Raw genomic sequence first — 16,648 nt, 5'->3', positions numbered from 1 at the left:
CCTAATAGCTGGGGCCGCAGCAAGGCCACACCTGCCTCCTCCATTGGTCCAGAAGTGTGTACCTGCTGTGCCAACATCAGAGTGCCCTGTCGTGTGTGTTGCTGATCCAGGCACACTGGCTGTGAGCTAAGGTGGAACTCTGCCACTCCACGGCGTAAGAGACCAGCACCTTCCAAGTCAGTAATGGTGGCCTGGAGGCTGGAACGGCGGCTCAGCACTACAAATTCATCCAGCTCTAGCACCAACACATTCTCATGGCGATCACGGTGGCGCTGAAGGCAGTCCAGCTCCACAATGCGCCGCACCACGGGCCGGCTAAGCCCAAAGCCCCGTGATGTGCTGAAGAGCAGCTCCTGGTGGCCCAGCCCCATCTCGTCCCCAAAGCGGTCCAGCAGCCGACGAGCCAGAGGAGTGAGCACTGGCCCGTACAGTGTGAAGCGGTCCACTCCAATGAGATGATGGTAAGCTATGAACTCCACCAGGTGCAGAGAAGTGACAGGTTGCTCCGGAGGAACCACACACACTGCCGTTTTGTTGGCAGTGCTCTTGAGGCCTTCTGCCTCATGCACCAGGAAGGGCTGGGAGGGCTGCTCAGTGCCCACTTTCAACTGGAGGGCATAAGGAGTCTGAGTGAGCATAAGCCGTGTCTCAGTTGGACTGCAGAGGAGGTACAGCACCTCTACATCCTCCTTGTCTGTGTGGTGGCCATGACTCCGATCCAGGGGAAACTGCACACTGCAGGACCCTGTTGCCACCTCTCCATTGGACTCGAACCAGATAAGGCAAGTCAAGTCAGCTGGTACCTCTGTGCTTTTCCTTACAGCTCCGATGACCCTGATTTGCTGCCCTCCCACAATACCCTCCCCTTCCAGGAAGGCTGAGTACACCTCCAAGTCAGAAGTGACTTGCACCCAGTCTGCTGGAGGTGAGGTGGTGACTGGGTGGGTGTTGTACCCACATGGCATCCGTGGTGCTTCTCCCTCTGCCGGTGGCTGCCCGAAGGTGTCCAGGTACTCCAGGGTATAGCGCAGCCGCTCGTACTCATGCTTGTAGAAGAGGAAGGCAACCAGGCTTACCACTGCTATGATGGTGAGGGCCAACTGCTGGTACTTGCGCATGGCTGGGTCACCCTGGTGGGAGGCCGATATCTCATGCAGCTGGCCTCGCCCCTTCTCCACACGTCTAGGCATCCATCTGTAGCACCTGGGAAGCTCTCTTGCATTCCATCCACACTGATATGAAATATAAACAAAATTTTGTAGTGTGTATTCCTTATGGTCTTTTAAGTCTAGATTACATACACGTCTCAACCCTTAAAACGAAATGCCCAATTTCACTCAGTAATTGTATCCTGACTCCATCTGGACTGCAAAAATATTGAAAAAAAATATATGGATCATCTTTATTGAGTTACACTTGATCAGATTTGAAAAAGACCAAAAAATGACCAAAGACTGATTGAGGCATTTTTTTGGCAGTTTATATGGTATAAAGAACTCGTGCTTGGTGAAATTCGCATTTGGCAGTAGTTTCACCAGACTAATTAATTCGCCAAGTGCGGGGGTCTTACTGTATATATTATATATATTATATATATATATATATATATATATATATATATATATATATATATATATATATATATATATATATATATATTAGTCTGGCGAAACTACTACCAAATGCGAATTTCGCCAAGCACGAGTTCTTTATACCATATAAACTGCCAAAAAAATGCCTCAATCAATCTTTGGTCATTGCCAAAAGTCTCTCTTTTGACCCCTAAAATACCAACTTTTGAGCTGAAATAAAATCTTTTGCCTTCATATATTAGAATACATGTACAAAACACACCAATAAACAACAAATAAAGCTAATAAGACATGATATAAAGGCTGTAACTCCCGTTTTTCTACCTGTTTCCCTCGCCCACCTTCGTCCTTGTCTCCACACCATTGTCCTTACCCCCACCAGTACCACCTGTTGCCCTGGTAGAGGCCATGTTGGCGGTAAATCGCCAGAATTTTTTCCCACACTAGCAAAACAGAGGGTAGCACAAACAAAATGGCTGAAGGGGACTCTCACACTACATTCTGATAAGTTTAGAGAGAGGTCTGACGTCACCGGGGTGCCGCATGGTTCGCCAGGTGGCCGCCAAGTTTGAATTCAAATCGCCAAGCGTGCACTCGTGAAGCTGAGATTCGCCAAGTGCGAGGGCTTACTGTATACAGTAAAAGTCCTTAAATCCAGAACCTTATAATCCGGAAAATTTGAAAGGCTGAGTTAAATATGTAAAAAGTAAGAAATAATAGTAATAAATATATAATAATAATAACCGAAACCGAACATGTCATCACCAACATTGAGTTTAACACAAACTCGTAAGAGAATAATGTTTGGAGGTATTATGTTTCTGTAGGTGATGTGCGTGCGCGCGTGTGTGTGTGTGTGTTGCGGAGTTCTGTTATCTGCGTGGGTGGTCCAGCTGGTGTACGCTCGACGCCAGTGACGTGATTGGCTGGCGTATGATGTTGGAGGCCTTCCTTTCTTTTTGTTTCCCTTTATCAGACATCAGTAAATGTTTTGTTATGAAATGTGTTTTGTATTATGCTTAAAATTATTTTATAAAGTGTGACATAAGTATTGTGGACTGTATACATATTATGTGGGGTACAGTACAATCACTCAAATTTCTCAGTATATGTGGATGGTGGAATAGCCTACGTAAAATAGTGAAATCACCTACACCAATACAAGTTGACAAGTAGGAAAAGAGCAATCATCACATATGGGCTGTCATAATGGCTGGAAAGGCCCATGCCACTCCCCCCATAGTCTGGCAAATCTTCAAGAAAAAAAAAAAAAGCCTACGTAAATCTTGTGTGGTGTGGTGAGGAAGTACACAGTGGACTGGTGGTAGTAGCAATCCCTGTAAGATGTTATGACAGTACTACAAAGAGATATAGCAAGTTGGGGTTAGTTTAGTGGGGTTTACATAGTACCCTCAAGATTTTAATCTTACTTTCAGCCTTACTATCTTACAATCCAGAAAATCCTAGAATCCGGAATGCCTGAACCCCCATGACTTCCGGATTTCAGGACTTTTACTGTATATACATATACAGGCAATCCCCACTTGACGAAGGTTCACACAACGAAATTTCGCTACAACGAACGTTTCCTTTTACTACCATCTGCTCATTAAATGAACACCAAATCTGCTTTAATGACATTTTATACAGGTAATTTTTTCCAAGTTTGAAAGCCCCGCCGTATCACGCAAGCCGACAGGCTTTTGAATACACCAGCATCTCTCGTGCACAAAACGCGCACCATTCATTCCCCCTAGTTCAAAACAATAACAGCATCAGCAGCCTGTGTGTGTACGGGAAAAGAGCTATGCTCGTGTTGTCCCGCTCCATATCTATTAATGTCCAGCTTTTTCTTAAAATCATGAATATTCCTTGCTGACCACTTCCACGTCTAAACTATTCCATGCTTCCACCCTTCTATGAGGGAAGCTATATTTTTCACATCTCTCCTATAAGTGGCCATTTTAGTTTTTTCCCATGCCCTCTCGACATTCTTTCATTCCACATACACAGATCTTCCCTATCCATTTTTTCCATGCCAATCATCACTCTGTATATTGCTATCAGGTCTCCCTTTCTTCTGTTTTCCAGGGTCGGAAGTTGCATTCTTTTCAGTCTGTCTTCATAAGTCAAATCTCTTAAGTCAGGCACCATTTTTGTTGCAGCCCTCTGTACTTTCTCTAGTTTCCTTATGTGTTTCTTTAAGTTCGAGCCCACTGTATTGTTGCATATTCAAGCCTCGGTCTTATCATTGCAGTAATTATTTTCTTCATCATTTCTTCATCTAAATATACGAACGCCACTCTTATGTTCCTCAATAAGTTCAATACTTCTCCAATTATTTTGTTTATATGTCTCTCTGGCGATAGGTCATTGGTAATTGTCACCCCAAGGTCTTTTTCTTCATGACTGGTTTTATGTCTTCATTTCCTATCTTGTACATACTCCTGATTCTTCTTTCACTCTTGCCAAACTCTATTTTCTTGCATTTTGTCGTGTTGAACTCCATTTGCCATGTACAGCTCCATTTCCATATTCTGTCCAAGTCTTCCTGGAGTAGTTCGCAATCTTTGTCACATCTCACTTTTCTTAACAATTTTGCATCGCCTGCAAATAGGCTCACATAACTGGACACCCCATCCACCATGTCATTTATGTAGACCGCGAACATTACTGGTGCCAACACTGATCCCTGTGGAACTCCACTCTCCACCAAGCCCCATTCTGATGGTCTGTCCTTAATTATTGTTCTCATTTCTCTTCCTACCAAAAGTCTTCCATCCATTTTAGTAAACTGCCATGCACTCCTCCTACCATTTCAAGTTTCCAGATCAGTCTCCGGTGTGGTACCTTATCAAAGGCCTTTTTTAAATCCAGATATATTCCATCAGCCCAACCATCTCTTTCCTGTATTACATCTATCACCCTCGAATAGTAACATATCAGGTTTGTCGTGCATGAACGCCCTTTTCTAAAACCAAATTGACACTCACAAAGTATGTCATTTTTCTCCAAGAAGTCTGTCCATCTATTCTTCACCACCCTCTCACACATCTTAGCTACCACACTTGTAAGTGACACTGGTCTATAGTTCAATGGGTCTCTCTTGTTACCTGATTTATAGATTGGGACAATGTTAGCTCTTTTCCAGTCTTGGGGCACTACACCTTCCCTTAATGAGGCATCAATTACTTCACAAACTTTTTCTGCCAGTTGCTCCCTGCATTCTCTTAAAATCCATCCTGATACCCCATCAGGTCCCACAGCTTTTCTCACTTCTAAACTCCCCATCATATTCTTGATCTCCTCCACAGTTACTTGAAACTCCTTCATAATCCCTTTCTGTTCCATTACCAGTGGTTTGTCAAAAGCAGTCTCCTTTGTGAATACCTTCCGAAAGCATCCATTCATAGCCTCTGCCATTTCCTGGGATCTTCACTGCATACTCCATTTACTTCTAAACTTTCAATACTTTCTATTTTTGATGTTGTTGTTCACATGTCTGTAAAAAGCCTTGGTTGGTCTTTACATTTATCAATTATATCCTTTTCTTGTTTCTTTCTTTCTTCTCTTCTAATCAACACATATTCATTTCTTGCTGTTTGTGTGTGTGTGTGTGTGTGTGTGTGTGTGTGTGTGTGTGTGTGTGTGTGTGAGAGAGAGAGAGAGAGAGAGAGAGAGAGAGAGAGAGAGAGAGAGAGAGAGAGAGAGAGAGAGAGAGAGAGAGAGAGAGAGAGAGAGAGAGAGAGAGAGAGAGAGAGAGAGAGAGAGAGAGAGATAAACATAGACAGTGCATTACGAGTAGTCAGTTAGCCTGGGAGCATCTGACACACAATCCCAGCCTATATTGATTCAGTGCTTCATGCTTGTTTTCTGAGTACAAGGTATGCAAATAATATTATAATTTTAATAGTAAGTTTGTTAACTGGATAATATGATATCAAAATTCATGGATCTATTTTTATGCTTTGGCTGAGGTTGTTAATACTCAAGACATGTTTTATTAAAGTACTATTCCTCAAAAGTTTGTATGTTTATGAGAAGTTCATTTATTTATTTACTTATTCATTTTATATTTGGGAGGGGGAGGAATGGAAAATTTTGTTATTTCTATACAGAATTACGATGTGCCTATGTTTATTTTTCTTCTCCGAAATTGATAGGCCTTGTTTTATGCCTGATTTCAGATGTCACAGAAACGAAGATGGTATCACGATAGTTATTTGGACTACGGGTTCACATATCTTGTCAAGGACGGTGCACACATCCCTCAATGTGTTGTGTGTTTGAAAACCTTCTCTAATAGCATCACGAAACCTTTCCAACTGAAGCAGCATCTGGCAAATGCTCATCCACAGTTGAAAGATAAGAATCGTAGCTTTTTTGAGGTAAAGTTATCCAGCTTGAAGAGGATGAAGATGGATGCATCTGGGACGTATCAGCAAACCAACATCAGCATAGTGAAGGCTTCATATGTGATTGCCCTTCAGGTGGCCAAGGCAAAGAAACCCCACACGATTGGTGAAAGCCTTTTGAAACCATGTATCGTTGACAGTGTAGTGTGAGGCTTGTGTTAGGAGAGGAGTCATCACAGAAGATGAAACAGATCTCCTTGTCCATCAACATCATCAAGAACAGAATTGCAGAAATGTCTGAAGACATTAAGGAAAATGTGGTGTCAAAGGTAATGTCATCGCCCTTTTTTCCTTCAAATTGATGAGTCTACGGATGTCACCAACATTGCACAACTGCTTGCTTTTTGCCGCTACATAACTGACAAAGGAATCGAGGAAGTTTCTTTTTGCCGGCCATTAGAGATGACAACAAAGGCAGTTGATGTAATGGCAGTAGTTGCAGATTTCTTTGAAGAGTCGGGACTGGATTGGAACAAACTGGAAGGGGTTTGCACAGATGGTGGCCCTAATATGCTTGGTTCACGATCAGGATTCATTACTCTTGTGAAGCAGAAGCAGCCTGATTTAAAAGGAACACACTGCATGATCCATAGAGAAGCTCTCGCCTCAAAGACAGTTCCAAAGAACCTTCATGATGCTTTGACTGTCATCATAAACATTGTTAACTATGTGAAAGGATCAGCCTTGAACACTCGCCTCTTTCGCGAACTCTGTCGGGACATGGATGCTAACCACACTGCTCTTTTATTTCACACACAAGTGCGATGGCTTTCAAAAGGGAACATGCTGGCGCGGGTCTTTGAACTGCGGGAAGAAACAAAGTTGTTTTTGATTTACAGCAACAAGGTGGACCTGCTGTCTGCCTTCAACAAGGAATTACAGGAACAAAGGAGCAACGTGATTGTGCACACGGACACCATCAATGCTTTCATGGCTAAACTAAAACTTTTGGGAAAACAAATGAAAAAAGAAAATGCAGCATTCTTTGAAGGTTAGAGTGACATACTTGGTGGGAAAGACATCAAGGACCCATTGGAGGAGGAAATCATCACTCACCTTGATCATTTTGGGGGACGAGTTCAAGCGGTATTTCCCTGGTATCAACACTGAAGACATTTAAATGAGGCTGACAAGGAACCCGTTTATATGTCAGGTGGATGATGTCCCTGAGGACATGCAAAATGAGTTCTTGGAGCTCAAACATAACTCTTCTACCAAGGATGAGTTTCGTGCACAAGATCTTGAAGAATTTTAGGTTACAGCAACAAGGAGTATACCCACAACTCAGCAACAACGTATTGAAAATTCTCATTCTGTTTTCCACAACCTACCTTTGTGAGTCAGGATTTTCTACTTTACTCACAATCAAGCCCAAAGCACAAAACCGACTGGAAGTGGAATGTGACATACGTTGCATGCTTGCCAAAACTAACCCTGATATTGATACACTGGTGCAAAAAGAAGCAGCATCACCCTTCTCACTAATTTAATTCTGAAGTAGAAGAGCAAACAAAAGTCCTTTTATTTGTTACTAACTGCTCTCTATGGCTATGCTTAGTTGTTACTAACTACTCTCTATCCACTTTACTCTGTAACTATAAGTTTATCAATATATTTATTTGTACATTTGAAAAATAAATTAGTAAATAGTCTGTGTGTTTTAATTGCTCTTTCTCTCATACACAAGAAGGGGGAAATCTGGATGATTGAACTGGGTGCAGGGGATATGACAGAAAAAAGTTTGGGAACCACTGACTCTAAAGGAAGTTAATAAATTTTCAAGAAACACTGGCAGTGTTTTCATTAATTTGCAGCACTTACTATCATGTGGACTTCAAAATAGTCAGCACAAGGAGCTCTAGCCAGTGGGACATGACATGAAAGTAGAGGTTAGTAATGATTCTGGTCGAAAAAAGATTGTATATTTTCTTATTTGTTGTATTACTATATATATAAAAATCTCACATACATGTCATGTCATGTACAACAGTCTTACGGAAGAAACCCTGCAGCCTTGCTGTGAACCAAGTGACTGAGTGGGAAGTAGCCAGCACAAGAAGAAACTAATCCATAATGGAGGAAAAAAAAATAAAAAAGATAGCAATGATAGGAGAGTATTAATGCTAATGGTAATGATGATATGTTTGTAAGTAAGGAAGAAAACTACTAAAAAAATATATATAAAGTAGGTATAGGTACTTCTCAATTTGTGTGTATTCAGATTATGCAATTCTGAAATAACATGAGGTAAAAATATTTGCTATTTTTTCAAATTACACATTGTTTAGAATAACAAGATGTCAAGAAAATCAAGTAGCGTAGCTGGTTTAGTTTTATGATGCAATCACCAGGTGCGTTCCCCAGCCAACACACTGTCCCTTTGCACAGTGCCAAAAACACTTGCCTTTAACTCATTAGTGCCGTCATAGATCCCGTTTGAATTTCTTTTATGAAGTTTGGTAAAAACTTATGTCTGGGATAAGGAATACATATCAAAAAGAAACCTTTGGAAATTGCTTTTGGAAATTAGGAGAGCATACATTTCTTTTAAAGTAACCGTGGGCAGTGCCCCTGAAAAAAAAAAAAATATATATATATATATATATATACAAGTAAGAAAACTGAAAGAAAAAATTGGAAATTTCTATATATTATACAAGTTATAGAACTTCAATAACATTGTTTGGAAATAAATGTGTGCTCTTTAAGATACCTAACTTTGCAAAATCATGTTTTTTTATTTATTACTTAATTTCCCCCTTCTCTATTGTCTCCACTTGTGTGGTATTGAGTCTCATGCACGTTGGGACACTAAGTATGTGGGCAAAGCATGCCATCTCCATGGGTGGAGTTGTTCAGTGTCCTTAAAGGGAGATCTAGGGGCTTTAGGAGAAATTCTGAGTCATGTGTGTGTGTGTGTGTGTGTGTGTGTGTGTGTGTGTGTGTGTGTGTGTGTGTGTGTGTGTGTGTGTGTATTTACCTAATTGTATTTACCTAATTGTAACATACGGAAAAGAGCTATGCTCGTGTTGTCCCGCTCCATATCTATTAATGTCCAGCTTTTTCTTAAAATCATGAATATTCCTTGCGTTGACCACTTCCACGCCTAAACTATTCCATGCTTCCACCCTTCTATGAGGGAAGCTATATTTTTCACATCTCTCCTATAAGTGGCCATTTTAGTTTTTTCCCATGCCCTCTCGACATTCTTCCATTCCACATACACAGATCTTCCCTATCCATTTTTTCCATGCCAATCATCACTCTGTATATTGCTATCAGGTCTCCCTTTCTTCTGTTTTCCAGGGTTGGAAGTTGCATTCTTTTCAGTCTGTCTTCATAAGTCAAATCTCTTAAGTCAGGCACCATTTTGTTGCAGCCCTCTGTACTTTCTCTAGTTTCCTTATGTGTTTCTTTAAGTTCGAGCCCACTGTATTGTTGCATATTCAAGCCTCGGTCTTATCATTGCAGTAATTATTTTCTTCATCATTTCTTCATCTAGATATACGAACGCCACTCTTATGTTCCTCAATAAGTTCAATACTTCTCCAATTATTTTGTTTATATGTCTCTCTGGCGATAGGTCATTGGTAATTGTCACCCCAAGGTCTTTTTCTTCATGACTGGTTTTTATGTCTTCATTTCCTATCTTGTACATACTCCTGATTCTTCTTTCACTCTTGCCAAACTCTATTTTCTTGCATTTTGTCGTGTTGAACTCCATTTGCCATGTACAGCTCCATTTCCATATTCTGTCCAAGTCTTCCTGGAGTAGTTCGCAATCTTTGTCACATCTCACTTTTCTTAACAATTTTGCATCGCCTGCAAATAGGCTCACATAACTGGACACCCCATCCACCATGTCATTTATGTAGACTGCGAACATTACTGGTGCCAACACTGATCCCTGTGGAACTCCACTCTCCACCAATCCCCATTCTGATGGTCTGTCCTTAATTATTGTTCTCATTTCTCTTCCTACCAAAAAGTCTTCCATCCATTTTAGTAAACTGCCATGCACTCCTCCTACCATTTCAAGTTTCCAGATCAGTCTCTGGTGTGGTACCTTATCAAAGGCCTTTTTTAAATCCAGATATATTCCATCAGCCCAACCATCTCTTTCCTGTATTACATCTATCACCCTCGAATAGTAACATATCAGGTTTGTCGTGCATGAACGCCTTTTCTAAAACCAAATTGACACTCACAAAGTATGTCATTTTTCTCCAAGAAGTCTGTCCATCTATTCTTCACCACCCTCTCACACATCTTAGCTACCACACTTGTAAGTGACACTGGTCTATAGTTCAATGGGTCTCTTGTTACCTGATTTATAGATTGGGACAATGTTAGCTCTTTTCCAGTCTTGGGGCACTACACCTTCCCTTAATGAGGCATCAATTACTTCACAAACTTTTTCTGCCAATTGCTCCCTGCATTCTCTTAAAATCCATCCTGATACCCCATCAGGTCCCACAGCTTTTCTCACTTCTAAACTCCCCATCATGTTCTTGATCTCCTCCACAGTTACTTGAAACTCCTTCATAATCCCTTTCTGTTCCATTACCAGTGGTTTGTCAAAAGCAGTCTCCTTTGTGAATACCTTCCGAAAGCATCCATTCATAGCCTCTGCCATTTCCTGGGATCTTCACTGCATACCCATTTACTTCTAAACTTTCAATACTTTCTATTTTTGATGTTGTTGTTCACATGTCTGTAAAAAGCCTTGGTTGGTCTTTACATTTATCAATTATATCCTTTTCTTGTTTCTTTCTTTCTTCTCTTCTAATCAACACATATTCATTTCTTGCTCTTTTGTAACTTTCCCACTGCTTAATCCGTCTTTTCCTTCTCCACCTCTTCCATGCATCCTCTTTTCTTGTTCTAGCCTTTTCACATCTATCGTTAAACCAGTCCTGCTTTCCAACTTCTATGTTGTCTTATTGGTACAAATTTTTCTCACCTTCTTTGTATATTTTTATAAATTCCTTCCACTTTTCATTTGCTCCTTAGCACTCTTGAATTTCATCCAATTTGTCTCTTGAAAGAATTTCTTTAGGTTTCCAAAATCTGTCTTGGCATAATTCCATCTTCCCACTTTATATTCTTCATTTCTTCTAGATTTCTCTTCATCTATCACCTTGAACTCCAAAACTGCATGATCACTCTTGCTAAAGGGCACTCCACCCTCATCTCCTCAATGACCATTGGCTCTGTACTAAAGACCAAGTCCAGTCTTGACGATGCTCCTCTCCTCCAAACCTAGTATCTTCTTTGACCCACTGAGTTAACACATTTTCCATTGCCAGTGTCAATAGTGTATTTCCCATGTTGTCTCTGATCCTTCCATTGACCAGTCCTCCCAACACACCTCTTTACAATTAAAATCTCCCATCATTATAGTTCGTTCACAGCCACCCAACATTTCTTCCAGACATGTTCCTGTATCACTTATCATTTCTTCATATTCCTGTACTGACCATGCATTTGTCTTAGGTGGTACGTACACCACTATGTAGTGCCTCTTTTTTCCTTCATTAGTTTCTGCTCTGATCTTTAGCACTTCTGCCTTTCCCATACCTTTTTTCACTTGATCCACCTTTATATCTTTTTTAACCAGCAACATCACTCCTCCTCCCATCTTACCTACTCTATTTCTACTCTATTTCTACTCTATTTGTGTGTGTGTGTGTGTGTGTGTGTGTGTGTGTGTGTGTGTGTGTGTGTGTGTGTGTGTGTGTGTGTGTGTGTGTGTGTGTGTGTGTGTGTGTGTGTGTGTGTGTGTGTGTGTGTGTGTGTGTGTGTGTGTGTGTGTGTGTGTGTGTGTGTGTGTGTGTGTGTGTGTGTGGAGGCAGGCATAGCTATACTGGACTATTACTGAAGGCTTTCCTAACTCATCAGCCAATGCATTTTAATAAAGCCAGATAAGGGATTTACTGTAAGTCTTTTACACAGATACAGCCATGTTGCTGCAGCACACTGCAAAACAAGAGATTCAATGAGCCCTCAGTAACTTACCAACATGGGAATGAATTGACAGACTTATAATCAAGAAGCATCCAATAAAGTTATACATCTGTACATAAAGATGAGTTCACACGTGCCAATTTGTGAGTTTTTTTTTACGTACAAATAGTTTCCAACTTGCAATCAGCTCCTAACAACTGCAGAAAGCAGTCGCAAATCAAGACCAACATGTTGGTCTTGCTAGTCGATTTGTGACTTAATTACGTTGTGACATCACGGAGTAAGTTTAGAAAATGTAGTCTCTAGAGATAGAGAAAAGGATGCTAGAGTTGGTGAGGGAAAAAGAAAACATCTGGGACCCCAGAAATTAATCATACAGTAAAAAAAAGTTTGCGCAAATCGTTGTTCGACTAAATAGCTGCAACTCTACAAGAGCGGTTTCCCTCAATGCAGGGTATTATTGGAGGTGAGGACTGAAGACTTGTCAGGATTTAATTTGATTGTATTTGTGCATAATCTTAAGATTAACAATTTTTTTTTTATGAGAAATATAAGTTAATTTAGGATGTGGTAGACACTCCTTTCTTTCCTTCTACTTAGCCAGAGGTATTTTCTTTTCTGTTGACGCTTCTAGTATGCCAAAAAAAGAGCAACCACCACTTCAGCATCGTCACTGGAGGAAGACATCTTGGTGGATAGCTATTTGTTTACATTCATTTCCCGCCATGGAGCCAACTAGTCAATACTTTCCAGGTGATACATCTGACACTTTCTGACTAGAAGGGACGAGTCGGACACTCTACATACAGTAAAACCTCAGCTCACAACCATAATTCGTTCCTAAATCCTGTTCGTCACTCGATTTGTTCGTCCCCTGAATCAATTTTTCCCATAAGAATGTATTGAAATACCATTAATCCATTCCAGACAAAAAAAAATCATACTTTGTCCATAAAACCCATTCAAAATAGACCTTTAATGTATGCATGACATGAACGAATAATTATAAAAAGCCTAAATTGTTATACTTACCTAAATGCTATCAAAATGATAATAAAATTAATAAAAAAGAAAAGATTATTAACTTGAGAGACTGGACGTTGATGGCATGATGGAATGGAGGAGAGGAGGATGGCAAGGAAGACAGACAAGATCCGAGAAGACAGTCATGAGAGGACTTTGGATGTGCGCAGTGTGCCAGAGCTACACAACAGGTGTGCAGCGTCACAAGTCAGTGCCGCTATGTGGGGTCCCGTTATAGCAGAGAGGATAACGATGAGGAAGCTACAGTAAAGCGCGGTAACATCACCATGCCCAGGAAAAACAGGAGAAAATTGTGGTGGCATGGAGATTATGTTATGTAATATTTTTCATATGTTCCTGTTTCTATTTTCTTTTGTGCTTATGTTTTGTTTTGTTGTTGTGTGATAGCCAGGTTGGCTATCACACAAACCGCGTTCATCTCCCGAAATATCGTTCGTCCCCTGGGTCGATATATTGACAAATTTTTGGGTCGTCTCCCGAATTGTTTGTCCTTAGAGACGTTCGTCAAGCGAGGTTTTACTGTACATAAAAAAAAAGTCGCAAATTGGCACATGTGAACCTGCCTGAACACTCCTTAATAATACAGTCCTATTTAAAATACCTAGCTATTATTCAAATACTTTCTTTGGCACTGTCCTAATATACAGGTCCCTCCAGCTCTCTTTGTTTCCTGGTTCCCCCTTTGCAGCTCTTTCACACAGATGACTTGACACCACATATATGAAGCCATGCTATTGGTCAACAAGGGAAAGAAGGAGAAAAAAAATAAATAAATGGAGGAAATGGAATTAAAACATGAGAAAGAATAATGGATAATAAATGGAGGAAGTGGAAATAAAACAGTTAGAAATCTAGAAAATGGAATAAAACATGATAAGAAAATATTAATAATGAACAGAGGAATAGAAGGAAATGCGAATGAAAATATGATAATGAATAAAGGAATATGAGGAAATGATAACAAAACAGCAGAAAGAAAGAAAAATTAATAATAAGGAATAGGAGGAAATGGTATGTACTGAGGATGATAACGAATAAGGGAATAGGAAGAAATATGATTGAGAATATGGTAACGAACAAGGAAATAGGAAATGGTAATAACACAGCAAATAGTAAAACGAGATAACTAGAAAGAAAATGGATAATACATGGAAGAAATTAAAATAAAACAGGAGACAAAAATAAAATGAATAATAAATGGAGGGAATGGAAATGAAACCATAGATAGAATGAAAAAGGATAACAAACAGATTTGGATGAAATGAGAATGAAATATGATAATGAATAGTTAAAGGAATAGGAGGAAATGATAATAAAACAGCAGATAGAAAGAAAAATGGATAACAAATAAGGGAAGAGGATAACAAATAAAGGAATATGAGGAAATAGTAATGAGAATGATAACAAATAAGGGAATAGGAGGAAATGGTTCCATCTCCTGATTTAATCTCATTTCCTCCTTCAATCATATTTATTTTGCCATCTTTCCCTTGTTGACCAATAGTGTAGCTTCACAAATTAAATGTCAAATCAGCTGGGTAAAAGAGCTGCAACAGCAGTAACCAAAAAAGAGGAGAGCTGGAGGGGTAAATTTTTTGTTACTTCAACAACTCACTTCTGGTTGAAATTAGTTTTTACTGGTAGATTTTGACCTGTTCTCAATGGCTATGCACTTCATTTCTGTCACAAATCCATTTTTTTCCTTAACCCTCCCCTCCCCATCTCAAAAAACATGATTTTGTAGTAAAATGAAGCATTTTTTTCCTGGAGTAATTTGACCAATTTTGAATGAATCTGCAATAACCTATCCTAACCTAACCTAACACAACCTAGCCTAAACCTAACCTAACTAATGTAGCCTAGTTGAGGCGACACGCACCACTGATATGTCTTCCTCAAAACAAAATTAACTTCATCTAACACAATTAAACATATCTAACCAAAGCAAACAAGCCTAACCTGATTGGCAACAATAAGAAATTAATATAAAGGTAATACCTTATTTCTTGTATCTGTCAATACAATGGATATGATCGAGGCGACAGTCCCAACAGCCTGCCTATTCAGAAACCTTACACAGACTGAATTCAAATAGGACTGCATCTCTCCACAAACTGCTCTGATTGGCCAGATTCATTAGTATTACTTTTATTGGTCAGTGGCTGATTGCCCAAACAAAAGAACCATTTGATCACTTTTATGTCTCGCAACAGCAAGGTTGCCTGTAGGAGGGGAGGAAAAAAAATAAATAAATAAAAACACCGCCTTGCGATGTAAAAGTATTTTCCAAGTTCCTTCGTTTATCATCCCTTGGTTTCTTTTATCTCTCTAAGTTTTACTCTCATTCATCCCTCTTTCTCATTTCCCTTCATTTCATGTTTTATTACCATTCCCCTTTATTTGTTATCCTCTTCTATTTGTTACCCATTTTTTTTCTATCTGCTGTTTTATTACCATTTCCTCCTCCTCTCTTATTTGTTACCTTATTCTCATTACCATTTCGTCATATTCTCATATTCGTTACATCCTCATTATCATTTAAACAAGACATGATCCCCATGTATGGGGATCACAGATTGTAGAGTAGTTCACTGCAGGACTTAGCCCTGTTAATGGGCCAAATATTTAGAATTAGTATATAATGTATTGTGTACTTGTAAGTGTATCTTTAAGTACTGATGACGAGGTCGCTGTGCAACTGATACAAGATAACCTAGATGGGCCCTGGTGGCCCTTTGTTATCCTATTATTTATGTTATGTTATCATTTCCTTCTACCATTCCCTTAACTAAATGTTATTCTCTTCCCTTGTCTGTTACCCATTTCCTTTCTATCCACTGTATTATATCATCATTTCCTCCTATTTCCTTACTCATTATTATATTTTCATTCCCACTTCCTCCTATTCCACTATTCATTATCCATTTTTTTTTCTATCTCGTGTTATTTCTGTCTATTCTGTTTTATTTCCGTATACTCCATTCATTATCCATATTTTTTTCTTTCTATCTCCAGACTGTTTTAATTCCCACTTTCTCTACTTATTCTCTCTCTCTCTTTCTTTCTTGTTGACCAATAGCGTGGCTTCACATATGTGACGTTAAATCAGCTGGGTGGAGCTGCGAAGGGAGAGCCGGGAATCGAGGAGAGAGGGTGGGACGTGCTCTTTAAGAGGGTGCCGACCTATTTAGTACATAGCAAAGGCACCCAGTGTAGCGATGTGTCACACTGCACCACACTTACCCGGGCGGCCTGGCTTGCCCTGCTGCTGCCTCACCCTCTGCCTTGGGGTCGTCTCTGCCTCTAATCGTCTTCTTCTCAGACCTTAATGTGCGGCAGTCCAAGCCTGCACTCACTACTGGTCCGCTAATGGAATCATGGGTTACACGTGAAAGATGAAACACGACGTTGCATACTAAATACACACAGCTCAACAAGACCGAACACGGGCAAGTGATAGTACCGTTGGCCGCAGCTACCACTCTCACTCAGGCCCGGCGGTGTTTGCTGTTTGGGTGAGTGGGACTGTGGGAGTGCGCGAGCATCACGTCATGGGGACCACGAGCCTAACTACCAATTCACTACACACGCTGCACTACAGAAAATGGCTTACAAGTCCTTTAGAATATA

General features: G+C 40.1%; 3 protein-coding genes across 4 annotated transcripts in view; 2 read left to right on the top strand and 1 right to left on the bottom strand.

Annotated features, from left to right (window-relative positions):
- Positions 1–16,607, bottom strand: part of LOC123511152 — an 18,812-nt gene extending 2,205 nt beyond the window's left edge. Inside the window, exons 1-2 of one of the 2 annotated variants that reach the window (XM_045266794.1) lie at positions 16,262–16,607; positions 1–1,232 (exon numbers count right to left, since the gene is read on the bottom strand). The exon at positions 1–1,232 is cut by the window's left edge and continues 2,205 nt beyond it. In XM_045266794.1, coding sequence (XP_045122729.1) covers positions 1–1,190 — 1,190 coding nt within the window. In that variant the 5' untranslated portion in view covers positions 1,191–1,232; positions 16,262–16,607. The remainder of the gene's footprint in view (positions 1,233–16,261) is intronic. The other variant, XM_045266795.1, reaches the window with a different exon arrangement.
- On the top strand, positions 5,780–6,157 carry LOC123511043 (zinc finger BED domain-containing protein 5-like). The gene has a single exon (XM_045266658.1). The coding sequence runs from the start codon at positions 5,780–5,782 to the stop codon at positions 6,155–6,157; it is 378 nt and encodes a 125-aa protein (XP_045122593.1).
- Positions 6,410–7,262, top strand: LOC123511042 (protein ZBED8-like). Its single transcript, XM_045266657.1, has 2 exons — positions 6,410–6,940; positions 7,161–7,262. The coding sequence occupies exons 1-2, from the start codon at positions 6,410–6,412 to the stop codon at positions 7,260–7,262; spliced, it is 633 nt and encodes a 210-aa protein (XP_045122592.1).
- Positions 16,608–16,648: the final 41 nt, after the last annotated feature.

This window comes from Portunus trituberculatus, chromosome 31 (assembly GCF_017591435.1).
Source record: "Portunus trituberculatus isolate SZX2019 chromosome 31, ASM1759143v1, whole genome shotgun sequence".
In the NCBI taxonomy this organism is placed as follows: Eukaryota; Metazoa; Arthropoda; class Malacostraca; order Decapoda; family Portunidae; genus Portunus; species Portunus trituberculatus.
This window is presented reverse-complemented; position numbering and strand designations above follow the sequence as displayed.

Coding starts and splice junctions, on each gene's coding strand:
- LOC123511043 (XM_045266658.1), top strand. CDS start 5,780: ATGTCACAGAAACGAAGATGGTATCACGATAGTTATTTGGACTACGGG.
- LOC123511042 (XM_045266657.1), top strand. CDS start 6,410: ATGACAACAAAGGCAGTTGATGTAATGGCAGTAGTTGCAGATTTCTTT. Junction 6,941..7,160: donor ACACCATCAATGCTTTCATG/GCTAAACTAAAA, acceptor TTTATATGTCAG/GTGGATGATGTCCCTGAGGA.